The sequence below is a fragment of the Mustela lutreola genome, chromosome 6 (genome assembly GCF_030435805.1).
Source record: "Mustela lutreola isolate mMusLut2 chromosome 6, mMusLut2.pri, whole genome shotgun sequence".
Lineage (NCBI taxonomy): Eukaryota > Metazoa > Chordata > Mammalia > Carnivora > Mustelidae > Mustela > Mustela lutreola.
The window spans coordinates 154,922,824-154,936,523 of record NC_081295.1 but is presented as its reverse complement, the minus strand read 5'-3'; the positions used below and the strand labels follow the sequence as shown (position 1 = coordinate 154,936,523).

The 13,700-nt window shown below is 48.6% G+C and overlaps 1 protein-coding gene across 3 annotated transcripts in view; it reads left to right on the top strand.

Moving 5' to 3' along the window:
- RIPOR2 (RHO family interacting cell polarization regulator 2) overlaps positions 1-13,700 on the top strand; it is a 54,579-nt gene that overhangs the window by 34,849 nt on the left and 6,030 nt on the right. For all 3 annotated transcript variants that reach the window (XM_059179488.1, XM_059179486.1, XM_059179485.1), the window contains 6 exons: positions 2,183-2,318; positions 3,292-3,453; positions 4,434-4,592; positions 7,458-7,660; positions 12,121-12,204; positions 13,220-13,310. In XM_059179488.1, the coding sequence (XP_059035471.1) occupies positions 2,183-2,318; positions 3,292-3,453; positions 4,434-4,592; positions 7,458-7,660; positions 12,121-12,204; positions 13,220-13,310 (835 nt within the window). The remainder of the gene's footprint in view (positions 1-2,182; positions 2,319-3,291; positions 3,454-4,433; positions 4,593-7,457; positions 7,661-12,120; positions 12,205-13,219; positions 13,311-13,700) is intronic.

Genomic DNA, 13,700 nt, shown 5'->3' with positions numbered 1-13,700 from the left:
AGGGCATTATCATTACCAGTTAGCTCTCATTCTGGGGCACCGTGGGCCTTAACTCTCTTTTCATTTCGGGCTGTCTACCGGTCAAGGTTTTACAGTAGTGGAGCACAGATTTGGGAATTCTTCGGTTGCAGGAAGTGCTGTCGCTGTCTTGACAAAGCATTTTCTCCTGAGCATCTATTTAAATGCACCCTCGGTGCCTGGTGGCCTGTGTGCTCCAGCCTGCTTGCACGTGCGGGGGACAGGAGAAGAACACGAGAGCATATGTCAAGGTCGGCAGGAAGGGACCTAAAAGGAGGAGTCCTGCTCCTAAGAGCAGGGGACCCACTGCAAGATAGAGGCAGGGACAGGAGGAAGGGGCCGCAGAGGGACCAGAACTGGGTTAGTGTGCTTCTTCCGTAATATACTGAGGCAGTGTAGCACATGCTTCTCCTCCCCGAATCAAGAGCCACAGAGTCACCTCAGACGCTGTGGGAAACTGGTTGGCAGTGAGGACTCTTGTCACTAAGTTGGCCACCATCCCCGTTGATCTCTTCCGTTGACTGCCGAGTTGGTAAGCTGTTTCCTGCAAGCCATTTACCGGCAGCCTGGCAGGAGGTGCTTTCTTTAGTTTTTTTTTCCAGACCAAAATGGGCAAGGACTGTGATTTACTTCTAGCTATTTTCGATTCCCCAAGCCCTTGAATGAGACAGTTTTCACCATCCTTCCTCCTTGCTGAGCCTGATTCTGGCTTGAGCCAAGGATCCATTTGCCTTTTAGAGGGAAAGTCATTTTTCTGTGAAATGTAGGAGAATTGTCTGCCGTAAATGAATGGATGTTTTCTCTCAAAGAGCAATCAGCAGACTGTGCGGTGCCGTGTTCTTGTGCAGACTCAGGCCATGGTTATCACACGTCAGCTCTTCGGTGGGGGGACATCAGTGCCAGGAAAACAAAAGAGGTAGATATAAAAGATGTGGAATAAAGTAAGGATTAGAAACTTAATTTCTAACTCCCATCTGCTGCTGAATCGGTGAGTGAATGCCTGCATTTGGCATGTAATTGCAAAGAGATAAAAATGGGCATTCCATAAGAATCATAATAGTTATAATCATGCCCCAAATCAGTTCATTTCTCCTGTATTTACTTACAGGAAAGGCATCAGTACAAAACTGTTTCACGAGACTTCTGAATTTGAAAATCCTGTTTGTGTGTTCTAGGGGATTTAGTACAGGATGCATCCTGCCTCCATGCCCACCACGTGACCGAGACAGGTCTCCAAGGGACACAGAAAGTACGAGAACATCCAGGCAGCCACTGACTTCGGTCCTCTCTCATGCGCTTTGCTCTTGTGACCTGCACGTAGGTGCAGTCACTTGCTATGTATTTGGTCTTGGGCACATTAGTTGATCTCTCTGGCCTCAGTTTCCTCAGCAGTAAAATGGAATACCAAGGGACACCTGGGTGACTCTGTGGGTTAAGGATCCAACTCTTGGTTTCGGCTCAAGTCGTGATCTCTGAGTCATGAGATGGAGCCCCGCGTCGGGCTCTGCACTCAGCTTGGGATATTCTTTCTCCTCCTTCCTCTGCCCTCTATGTGCTCGGGCACTAAATAAATAAATGCTTAAAATGCACTATCAACAGTACCCACCTCACAGGGTGGCTGTAGGAAATCACACAAGCTAATACATGGACTCAGACCAGTGCCAGATACATAAAAAGCACTCATTAATTAGAACGAGATAGCCTTGATTATAATCATGATTATTATACAACATGTTCTTCATGTTCAGCTTGAAAACAAGGAACTCAATCCATGCTGTGAAAAATTACTACTTGTGAAATAAATCTTTCTTTCTGTTAGCACAGAGATAAGCAGCCTAAATATGCCTTCATGATCTCAAAGAGGATTTACAAGATTTACGATACATAAAAAGCTAAGGCAACTTTATCAGAACCTTGCAGCTCTGTTATTGAGAACATTCCAGAATCTATGCAGGCACGGAAAAAAGGTTATAAAGCAACAAAAACATGTGTGATTTCATCAGCTCTTGTCATCAGCCTGGAATGAGGAACATTCTCAAGCCGGAACTCAAACACCGCACGGGTTGAGTTTGCCTGACCGCTGAGTTAGGAAGGAGGCGATTGGGCCAGGAAACCTCCACTGACAGCAGAGGAACTGACCCCCTGGTTCTGTTTGTCTCCTCAGCAAATTGTCTTCTCAAGCAAAACCCCATTCGTGGCGAGCAGTCTCTTAGAGAAGCTTTCTAGGCAAATCCAGGTGGTGGAGAAGCTGTCAGCAGTCAGCGATGAGAACATTGGGAACATCAGTTCCGTCATCGAAGGTAAGTGCGTGCATGTCCCACCTCCGTGCCTGTGCTCGCTGGCCGCATCTCCTCCCTGCTGCCTCCGGACTGCAGGAGCGCATGCTCGGGCCATAAAATAAAGGACTGTCCCCTCCCCGGTGTGGTCTCCTGAACACCTCGGAGTCCAACCAGCAGACACTGTGTTTTCTAGAGGGCCGGCCAGCCCCGGACATCAGACACTAGTCCATAAACAGCACCAGCATCCACCGTGTAGGCCATCTCACAGACTTTTTCTGCCAGAGAAAGGGGACCCGGGCAGATGGCTGAGAGGCAGAAAGAGGGACCAGACACTCCGGGTGTGAGTGACTCGTGTCTTCCCTGCTCTCAGGCGCTCCCAGGCCATCACAACCACACACCAGGGAGATGCTGACCCTGGTCTGCCTGGCGTGATACTCTTCCTGAGTTCAGTGGGAGAGGCCCCCGGCCCCGCTCAGACTCCTCCAGCCCCCGCCAGCTCTGTTCAGCGCCTTCAGAAAACCCGCCCCAGGTTTCGTTCTCTGAGCCTACCCCCATGTTTTGCTGCCAAGTTACCAGAGAGGACACAGTGAGAACATCTTCCAGAGTAGAGCTGCTGTGTTTTCTCTCACTGAAAGCAAACAGTTTTGCTTTGGCTGCATGTCCTCCGTTGCCCAGGCTGGAGGGGTCATAACTTCTGGGTCCTTTGGAAAATCTGCCAAGTACAGAGAGATCTTGTAGTTCCGATTCAACACCACAGGGGACGCCCCCGGCTGGATGGCCTGGCCATTGGTGGAGCCCGAGACTCTGGATCTCGGGGTCGTGAGTTCAAGCCCCACACTGGGTGTGGAGCCTACTTTAAAAAAAAAAAATTTTTTTTTTTTAAAAGAGAGAGAAAAGGGGGTCCTGGTGCCTGCCCCGCCCCCACACAGGTTCATCTCTTCACCTGCCTCTTTCAAAATGTGCAACGTGGGGTCGGGGTTGCTCTCTCTTCCAGCCATCCCAGAATTTCACAAAAAGCTGTCCTTGCTGTCCTTCTGGACCAAGTGCTGCAGCCCAGCCGGTGTCTACCACAGCTCGGCCGAACGAGTTATAAAGCAGCTGGAAGCCAGCTTTGCCAGAACCATCAACAGAGAGCACCCCGGGCTTGCAGACTCAGGTAAGGGGCGGCCATCGGGGGGCAGCACCTCTGCCATTTGACCTGTGAGCGAGCACCAGCGGGTCCCTCCCCGGGGACAGTGACTGACTCTGCAGAGAAAGCAGCATCCGCTCAGTACCATCTAAGAAAAGAAAGACTTGGACAGTCTTTCAGAATATCAGCAATGACTTTTAAAAGCTCTGTGTTTCCTATATTGCTGTTTAGGTGGTTGTAGGCTTTTTTCATTAAAATGCCCCCAGTCTGAGAGTGCCACGGGAAATAACCACTTGGGAAAAGCTGTTGGGCGATTTCCACTAAAGCTAGATGTACCCCTACCCTATGACCCAGAAATTCCGCTCCTAAATATATCAAGGAAAGTACCTGCTTATACTCACAAAAAAGACAGGCCTAGGAAAGTTTGTAGCAGCTTTATTTACAAAAGCCGAAAATCAGAAACAATTCAAATGCCCACCGGCAAGAAAATGAGTGTATTTTGTGGGTTTATATGTATGTATGTAGATGTGCATATGCATAGTATCGTCTCTATGTATTGTGCTTATATCAACGGTAACAGATTCCCACAGTAGGAGATTACACAGCAGTTTTTAAAAAGAACCAATTACTGCTCTAAGCAACGTGTAGATGAATCTTACAGATATTTTGTTGAGTAAAAGGAGCCAGATACAAAAAGCACCTACTAGATCATTCCATTTACATGATGCTCAAAAACAGGCGAGGCTAATTCATGTGGATGGAAGTCAGATTATTAGTAACCTACGGTGGGAAGGGGCACAAGCTTACCTTATGGGGAGCCAGGCGAGTTCTGCACCTCGTCCCTAATGGCGGGGACAGGTGTGTGTACACATCAATGCGAAACTCACCGAGCGGCATGCTGAGGACCAGCTCAGTTCCCAGACTTCTCTCTGCCACGTACCGCAGTAAAACATGAATGAACGGTCATGTCTCTTCAAAGCTGCTTTCCATCTTTCCCTTCCAAACAGTGTTCCGAACCCTGGTGTCCCAGATCCTGGACCGGGCTGAGCCACTACTCCCCTCCAGCCTCCCTTTGGAAGTCGTCACCGTTTTCCAGTATTACGTTTATTTTACCAGCCACAGTGTGAGCGACCTCGAGACTCACTTGAACCAGCTGGCCAAGCAAGGTGGGACGCGTTCTTTGTCACACTGTGCACTGGCTCCCTTTGGAGTCCACTCTGGGCTTTTTAGGTGTAGTGTTTAGTGAGGGGAGCCTTTTCATTTCCCCCAAGTCCACAGCTGGGTTCAGATCTGCCTTTTCAGTGACTTTTGGACCCTTAACATTAGTGAGCCTCTTGGCAAAGAAGCGGGGGTTTACTCAGAGTGTCAAAGAAGCAGGGCTTTACTCAGAGCGTCAAAGAAGCGGGGGTTTACTCAGAGCGTCTCAGTCACCCAGCAGGGGTGTAATGTTGATGGAGAAACTGTTAAATGACTTACCGATGTCATTTCTTTTCTTCAGTAATGTACTGTATTCGCCATTTGTGGGATCAAGCCTACAGTGGGGACTATTTCAGGTTGCCCTTTTGGGTGGTGCTTTTATAGTATAAGCAGAAGCGAGATTCACAAGAAGGCAATGGGGGTTGTGCCTGGGTGGCTCGAGTCGGTTAAGCCTCTGCCTTCGGCTCAGGTCATGATCCCAGGGTCCTGGGATCAAGTCGCACATTGGACTCCCTGCTCAGCGGGGAGTCTGTCTGTCTGTCTGTCCGTCTCTCTCTCTCTGCCTCTGCTCCTCCACCCTATTCATTCTCTCTCTCAAATCAATAAAATCTTAAAAAAGAAGAAACAGATAGAGTGGCACGTTGATAAGGAAAGGACAGACGATGGAAACTGAATCTCCAGCTGGGGATCCAAGGAGTCAGACGAACGGCCACCAGCCTAGCAGTGTGGGGCTTCAAGTATTGGAAATAAAATAAGCACCTGCATGGAGGGAAAACTCCTTTAGGAGTGGAGTCAGGACGTGAGGGGCTGGTATTCTGGTTCCCACGTCCATGCTCTGTAAACCCACTGAGGCCTGACAGCGCTGGGGAAAAGGGGTGGGAAGGAGGTACGCTCTTTAGGATCGGATGGGCTGGCACAGCACCGGGCTTAGCTCTTCTCTCTGGAACATCAAACCCTGCACGGACATGTCTGCCCCTGAGGTTTCGTCCCAGGGAGAAGCCTCACATCCTCCTCTACCTGCGGCCACACCAGCCGGAACATGGGAGAGCCTGCGTAGCCCTCGCCACCCGCAGACACTGGTCCGGAGCTCTGGAAGGAGAGCGAAGGCCGAGACCAGAGGCTCTCACCTTGGGATAGTTGTCATTTCTTTATTCTCAGTTTGTCGTGGTCTTACTAAAGCAGTTTTCTGGGTAAATTTCCAAATTGTGATGATTTCTGATAGAGTAGTATATCCTAGGGTAGTTTTTTTTTTTTTTTTTTTTTTTAAGATTATCTATTTATTTATTTGAGAGAGAGAGAAATCACAAGTAGGCAGAGCGGCAGGCAGAGGGAGAGGGGGAAGCAGGCTCTCCACTGAGCAGGGAGCTGGATCCAGGGCTCGATCCTAGGACCCCCAGATCATGACCTGAACTGAAGACAGCCACCTAACTGACTGAGCCACCCAGGCACCCCTAACCTAGGGTTTTTTTGATGTTCTATCTCATGTTATTCTTTGAAACTTCTTTAAGTTTTGTAGCACCCCTGCCTTTGGAAGCATACTAATATGGTTGATGATTGTTGAACAGTAAGATCGTTTTCCATTGTTTGGTTGTTATACATACTACTGTCTCGAGACCTCCTGCTTGGGTATTTATTTATAAAGCAGTAAAATGACCAAAACATCCCCAGCAGGAAAAAGGAAATTAAAAGAAAAAAAAATCTCCAAAATTCACTCTTGTCCACAGTAGAGAGGATGCCATTCTACCGATGGAACATGGATATTAGGTTATATTTTCCCATCTGCACTGATGAGACATGCTCTCACCCTAATGTTTGTGTGGCTAATTGAGACCCATGCTGGATTCCTCGTCAGGGATTGAAATATATTCCTCAGTCCTGGAACGTGGTCAGCGTGTCCACACAGGACTCAGAATTTTAGATTTTTATCATGCCCTCTCCATATTCCAACCAACCGACTGGATTTCTCCTAGTTGGCTGCCTCTCTGCCCAAGTGCTGACAGAGAGAACGGATAGCTGAGGTCACTCGGGGTGAGGGCCTTGCGATACGGGTAAGACTAGAAGAGGAACAGCAGCGTTTGCTATCATCAGGAAGACTGGACAAAGTGTGTGCTTGTATTTTCTTTGCTCTCTATTTTTACGTTGGACTATTCATCTGCCCATTATTTCAGTCTGGCCATACGAGACGGAGGTCCACCTTCATACCCTCGTATGGTTTGCTGTTTGCCTTCATATAGTTATTTGAGTGATGTAATAGTTCAAATATTAGTGAAAATGTTCACTCATGAGTGAAAATAATAATTTCTCACTATTTGGAAACATCACCTTTGTTATGGGCTCATTTTTCATACTTGAGCCTTTGATCGTATATATACCTGAGTCGTATTTATATGTTTAGTGAGTTTGTTACCCTATGGTCAGATGATGAACTCTGCTTTCTTTTAAAAAAAAAAAAAAAAATATTTAAATTCAATTAATTGACACACAGCGTATTATTAGTTTCAGAGGGAGAATTCAGTGATTCATCAGTGGCGTGTAACACCCAGTGCTCATCCCATGGCGTGTCTTCCTTCCTGCCCATCCCCCGCCCTGTTACCCCATTCACCCCCGCCCCTCCAGCAACCCTCAGTTTGTTTCCTGTGATCAAATAAGAGTCTCTCTAATTTGTCTCCCTCTCTGATTCCATCTTCTTGTCCCCTCCCTTCCCCTATGATCCTCTGTTTCATTTCTCAAATTCCCCATGTGAGTGAGATCCTGTAATGATTGTCTTTCTCTGATTGACTTACTGCAATGACATGGATGGAACTAGAAAGTTCTGCTTTCTTTTCACTTGCTAGTTTCCTTGATTCAGACTCTGCAATCGCTGAGCGATGAGAAGCTGCTCCAGGCCATACGTGACCTTGCGCCCAGCAGTCTCCCCGCCCAGCAGGAAGTACTCAGGACTTTGGCTCTGCTGCTCACGGGGGACGACGGCCAAGTGAGCCGGGCTGTGATGCTTTACCTGGCCGCAGCCTCCAGAAATGAGCATTTCAGGGAAAAGGTAAAGCCCCAAATCATGGACAGCAAGCCAGCAAGCCATTTACTATGCATATTTTGCCATCTGTTTTTTTATCAAAATAACTTTCTACTGCCTATTAACAATATATAATTATATATATGTATTATTATATGTAATACTATATAGACTACAAAAATATACTGTAAATATTTGAACATCCATAGGTCCAGGAACTGTTAATAATTTGGCGTATGTTCCTTCTCATTTTTTCCTATGTATCTGCTCACATATATGATTGATTGTTTCTTAAATGAGGTCACACTGTTCTGTTGTGTAACTTAAATGTACTATATCGCAGTGATTTTCCTTATTAGAACATGTTAATCCCCTTCGTCTGGTTTGACGGAGGACTGTGCGTCTCAGGGATACTCCATAATTTATTTTCTCATTCCATACTGATGGGCATTGGTCGAGTTTCCAACTCTGAAAAATGCCACGGTGAGCATACATGCACGCACATTTTATGAGTGGTCTGGGGCTAAGTCATCATGCTACTGACTCAGAGAACAAGAATATTTGTGATTTTAAAAGCTATAGCTGCACATTGCCAGGGAAGAGGCAGTAGACCTCGTCTGTGGCTTTAACTCCATACCATCCAGGGGTAACAAGCATCTGTAATTCAAACACACGGGGGCCCTGTACAGGCAGCAGCCTTGGTCCTTGGGGAGCCCTTGACAATCTGAATAATTCTTCTCAAAACTAACTCATGGGTGGCTCAGTCGATCAAGCATCTGTCCTTGGCTCAGGTCATGATCTCAGGATCTGGGGATCAAGCCTCGTGTCGGGCTCCTGCTTGGCTCCTCCCTCTCCCTCTGCTGCTCCCCCTGCAGCAGAAATAAAGAAGACTTTATTTTTTAAAGTCTTAAAAAATAAAAAAATAACTCATGTCAATCCTCAGATCAGGTCAAGAAAATTAAACTTGGCCTCTTCTTGTCCTGGGAAAGGTCAAATGTTGAACTCTGAGAAGGGCTTAGCTTTTTTTTTTTTTTTTTTAAAGATTTTACTTATTTATTTGACAGAGAGAGATTACAAGTAGGCAGAGAGAGAGAGGAGGAAGCAGGCTCCCCGCTGAGCAGAGAGCCCAATGCAGGACTCGATCCCAGGACCCTGAGATCAGGACCTGAGCTGAAGGTAGCGGCTTAACCCACTGAGCCACCCAGGCGCCCAGCACTTAGCTTTTCTAAGGCATTAGCTAAGCAAGGGAAGGGCGGGGTGTTTGCATCTCCAGCCCAGCTCTCATCCTTAGGTCACAGAGTCATTTCTCACGCATGAGCCTCGCTAACTGAAGACGGCTTCGGCGGCACACTCGTCAGGAGGTGTAACTTAGATACCACCTAGAAATGTATGACCCGCCCTCCCCAAGCCTTGAGTTCTTTCCATGTTTTCGCATATGAAGCAACAAAAGTTAGTACGTTAATTCTGTATCACCAGATGTGAAAGGCTAACACCACACACAACTACGTCGGTGAGAGCTGGCGTTCCTGTAAATCTCAGACCTTCGGAAAACTGTAGCCATTGAAACAAACTGAATGTCATATATAGGTTCATTTTCTATGCTTGTTACCCACCCCAAACCCTGCACCCAGATAAGTGGGAAATCTTTATTCTTCTGTCTGTTGAGATGTTGTTGTTGCTGTAATCATCTAGGACCCAGCCGAGGGGATGCTTACTACGTTGCAAGGTGATGGGGACATCTTGCTTTCCAGGGCGCCTCCTATTTGCTTCCCAGAGCTCTTACCAAGCTGAGTCTCCCAACTGTCACCCTTTCTCGGGCAGCTGTTCAAACTCCCAATGAGCAGGAGGAGGCCGACTTGCTCTCTGAGATCATATGTCTCTGCAAGGCCAAGGGAACGGCCAAATGCTTTCTCGAGTCGGAAAACAGTGTCCACTTCTGCTCAAGACTGCTGAGTTTCAGGCCTCCTGCTCCAAGGGACAGTCCAGAAGTCTTCTCCAAAGATCCTACTACCAGGGGTGGATTGACCTGGGCCCACATCTAGCACTTGAGCCCTCTGGAAGCATTGTTATAACGCAAACGCACCTGAGAGCAAGGACCATGTAAGCTGTTTGGGGGACTGGTTAAATTTTGGTTTGGTGGTTTAACCTTGGAGGCTCTTGGCGGGGTATCAGAGGGAAATGGAGGAAGAGAGAGCAGCTTTATGTGCTCACACTTGATGAGGACCTTGCAAAAGCCAAAGTGAAATGAGACATTTAGTATCATTAATTCATAACAACCAAAAACTGGAAATAGTCGAAATGCCCATCAGATGACGAGTACACAGTCGGATCTCTCCTTCCAGTGGGGTCTCATTCAGCCTGAAAGGAATAAAATGCTGCCACAGGCTGCCCCACGGATGCACCGCAAAGCTGCGAGGCTGACAGAAGGCACAGGACATAAAAGACCATGTATCATGTGATCGCATTCCCACAAGATGGCCAGACCAGACAAATGCACAGAGAGCGAGCGAGAGAGCGAGCAGAGTTGGCTGGAACTCGACGGAGGAGCAACGGGATGGACTGCAGCCGGCACAGCGATAAAGATGATCCAGAACAAGGTCGTGATGATGGCGTCTGAACACACGAGAAACCACCTAGTTATATGCTTGAAAGGGTATAAATTGTGAATGTGAATCACATCTCCATTTTTTAAGAGTGTGGGATTGTTCTAGAACCGAGGAAACAGGCGGCGTCAAACCCCAGCTGTACGCCGTGCCGTGAGCAAACACACCAGCAGACGGCTGGCGACAGTGTCCGGCTCTTCCATCCAGGCACTGTGGTGTCATCACATCCCATGGCCGTTCACTAAGTAGAAGTCTCAATCTAGGTGCTGAGAATTAAATAAATTTAAAAAACAAAAAAAACAGGGGCACCTGGGTGGCTTAGTCGGTTAAGCATCTGTGTCTTGCTTATGGCTCTGGTCATGATTTCAGGGTCCTGGGATCGAGCCCCACTTCAGACTCCACACTCAGTAGGGAGTCTGCTGGAGAGTCTGCCTGTCCTCCTCTCTCTGCTCCTCCCCCCTAAAATGAATAAATAACTCCTTAAAAAGACAACCAAAAACCAAGGTCTTCCCCTTCAGGGAGCTTCAGCAGACAGGGAGTCACTGTTGTATCTTTCCCTATAAGCAATTATATGAGTACTCAGATGAGTAGAAGAATAAAAGTCATCCTACAGTTCTGTTTATGGAGGGCTTACTTTGTGCCAGGACCTGTTTTCAATTCTTGAGCCGTGTCACCACACTGAACATTCACAAAGCCCTGTGAGCGGCCTATTATTCCAACCATTTTGCAGATCAACAGACCAAAGCACAGGAAGTTGAGTAAAATGTCAAAATCCCACATGAGCAAGTGGAGAGGTGTATTGGAAAGATGGCTACTTATAAGCACAGATGTAAGAAATGATATTTAGCTTGATAAGAAGGAAGGAAAATGAGTCCTAGGAGATCAGAGAGAAGATGGTAGAGAGCCAGTCGCATGGTGACTGGTGAAGCAGGGCCTGGTTCTCCAACCAGTTCTAAGATCTTCAGGAACAAGGTCTTTCCAAAGGGGAGCAAAGCTCATGGGGTTCCCTGTGCAGAGAACGGCCGCCGGGCACATCTGGGAGCGTGGCAGGAACAGCAAGCAGCTGGGAGTGGGGAGCCGACTTCCTAGGATCTGGAAAAATCCAGAAGGAGGCAGGCGTTCCACATCAGTGCTGGGCACAAATGAAGAAAGGAGGCCTCTGCTCTTCTGAGAGAGGAGCTGCTGGGTGCACTCCTGAAGGACACCACGCATGCTTGAAGAAGGGGTCCCTTGTCGTCCGGTGCTGGAAGCAGACATGGGTGGGTGGTGATCCAGGCACGAAATCAAGACCTTGACGAGACATGTGGCCGCGGGAAATAGATGTAGGAAAAGTAAGACATTGAGAACGACGTGAGCTTGGTTAAAACAAGAACTCATTTTTACATTGAGACTCGTGAGGCAGACTCCCATCACGCCACGTCCTGCCTGCTCCGCTCCTCCGTCCTGCTGGAATGTCCCCTTCCCCCTGAGCTTCCCAGCTGACATCTGACCCTTCCTGGCCCAGTCCACACATCCCTTTCCTGAATCTGCCCTGGGAAGTGTAGAAGGTGACTGTCTTCCCCGGATCTCCCCTGGCCTGGTGCAGCTTTCCACGGGGCCAACACATTTCTTCTCTCCTTCCTTGTAAACCCTCATAGCACTTTCCCTAGGCCTCAGGGTCCCTGGAAAGCTGCAAATGTAACTTCGGATCTTCCAACTTCAGATTCCCAGGATCAGTGACCTGGTAAAATATAAGCAATTAATGTATTCAATTAAGAGATAGCTCTTTTAATAAACACAAACTTTTATGGCTTTTTTTTCCCCCTGCTCTGAAGGTGGTGTGACCTGTCTTATTTATAGGGATGCTGCTGAAGCTTACAAACGGTGTCCCTCCCTCTGTTTCAGGCCTTGCTCTACTACTGTGAAGTGCTGACCAAGGCAAACCTCCAGCTCCAGAAGGCGGCTTGTCTGGCCCTGAAAAGCCTGCAGGTAAAACCCAGCCTCAGAGCCCCAGCGGGTCAGCTCTGAGCCAGTCCAGGCCAAGGACATGGAGCAGCTCTCTTCCCGTGTTCGGAAGCACGGGTGTTAGCGGCATGTCCGACCTCCTTTGCTGTGTAAACTGTGTATTCGTTTGGGGATATTTTTGTTCACTTTCCTTTTTCTTTTTTTAATTCTGTATTTGAATTCAGTGTCGTTAACATTGTGCTAGTTTCAGGGGGAGAGCTCAGTGATGTGTCAGTTGTGTGATACCCGCTGCTTATTACATCCGGAGCCCTCCTTCAGGCCCGCCCCCCGGTTACCCCATCCCCCACCACCACCCCCCCAGCAACCCTCAGGTTGTTTCCAGTGATTAAGAGTCTCCTATGGTTTGTCTCCTCTGATTTCGTCTTGTTTGAGTGTTTACAGTCCCGCTTATTAAAAGGCCTGGGAGGGCGGGTCAGGGGCCAGAGCAGCACATGGCTGGGAACCGTGACCTGGTCTGACCAGGGGAGTCCTCACAGAGGAAGTGGTGTCTGAGAGCAATGGGCCAAGTATACGCTTAAGGGCCAGAACCCTGTCTTGTTCATCGCAGAGTCTCCCATGCCTGGCGAACTGCCCGGTTCAGAAAGTGCTGGATGAATGAGTGATAAACACCCAGACAAGTTCCCACCACCGACCTTGGCTCTGCGCCTCTGTTTTGGTCTCTAAGCTAAACATTAGGAATCGTTCCATTAGCGCGGTGTGGGGAGCAGGGAGGCACAGCGGAAAGGACTCCCAGGAGCGGGCGCGCCTGGCGAGGCAGGCTAGTCGGTCGGCTTCCCCACGGCCGAGTCCTCTGGGAAATGGGGGACTTAGCGGATGGTGGGGGCTTCGTGCCAGGAAGGTCAGGTACTGCGCATCCAAGGAGACTGGCTGGGGCTCCCTGAGTGACATGGCCCTACTGTCCCCTCGAGCTGCGGGGTACTGCGCGCTCTGGGAGCCCAGTCACAGTTGTCAGCCCTGTCTCACCACTTTCTCCCTGCAGGCCACTGAAAGCATTAGACTGCTGCTGACGTTGTGTCAGTCCGACACCGAAGAGATCAGAGACGTGGCCTCAGAGACCCTCTTGTCCCTCGGTGAGTTCTTTTTACCCACTTGTTTCCTTTCGGCGCTCTCGGAGGGAAGTGGCAGGAAAGGCTCCGTGTGCACTGTTTGAGCGGTTTCCCTTTGTGGGCTCTCTGCTCACACTCACACACAGCGTATGTCATGCACACAGGGTATGTCACACTCGCACACACAAGGTACATCACACATGTGGGGTGTGTAACACATGGGGTATGTGACACACACACACAGGGTATGTGACACATGGGTTACGTGACACACACAGGGCATGTGACACACCTGGGGTATGAGGATCTGGTCAACGTCCATGTTGCTTCAATGGCCCGTTCTCACCATCTGGCTGTTGAGGGGGAGGGTCGCTCTTTGGAGCCCTTCTAGATGGATCCAGGTGTGCACTATCT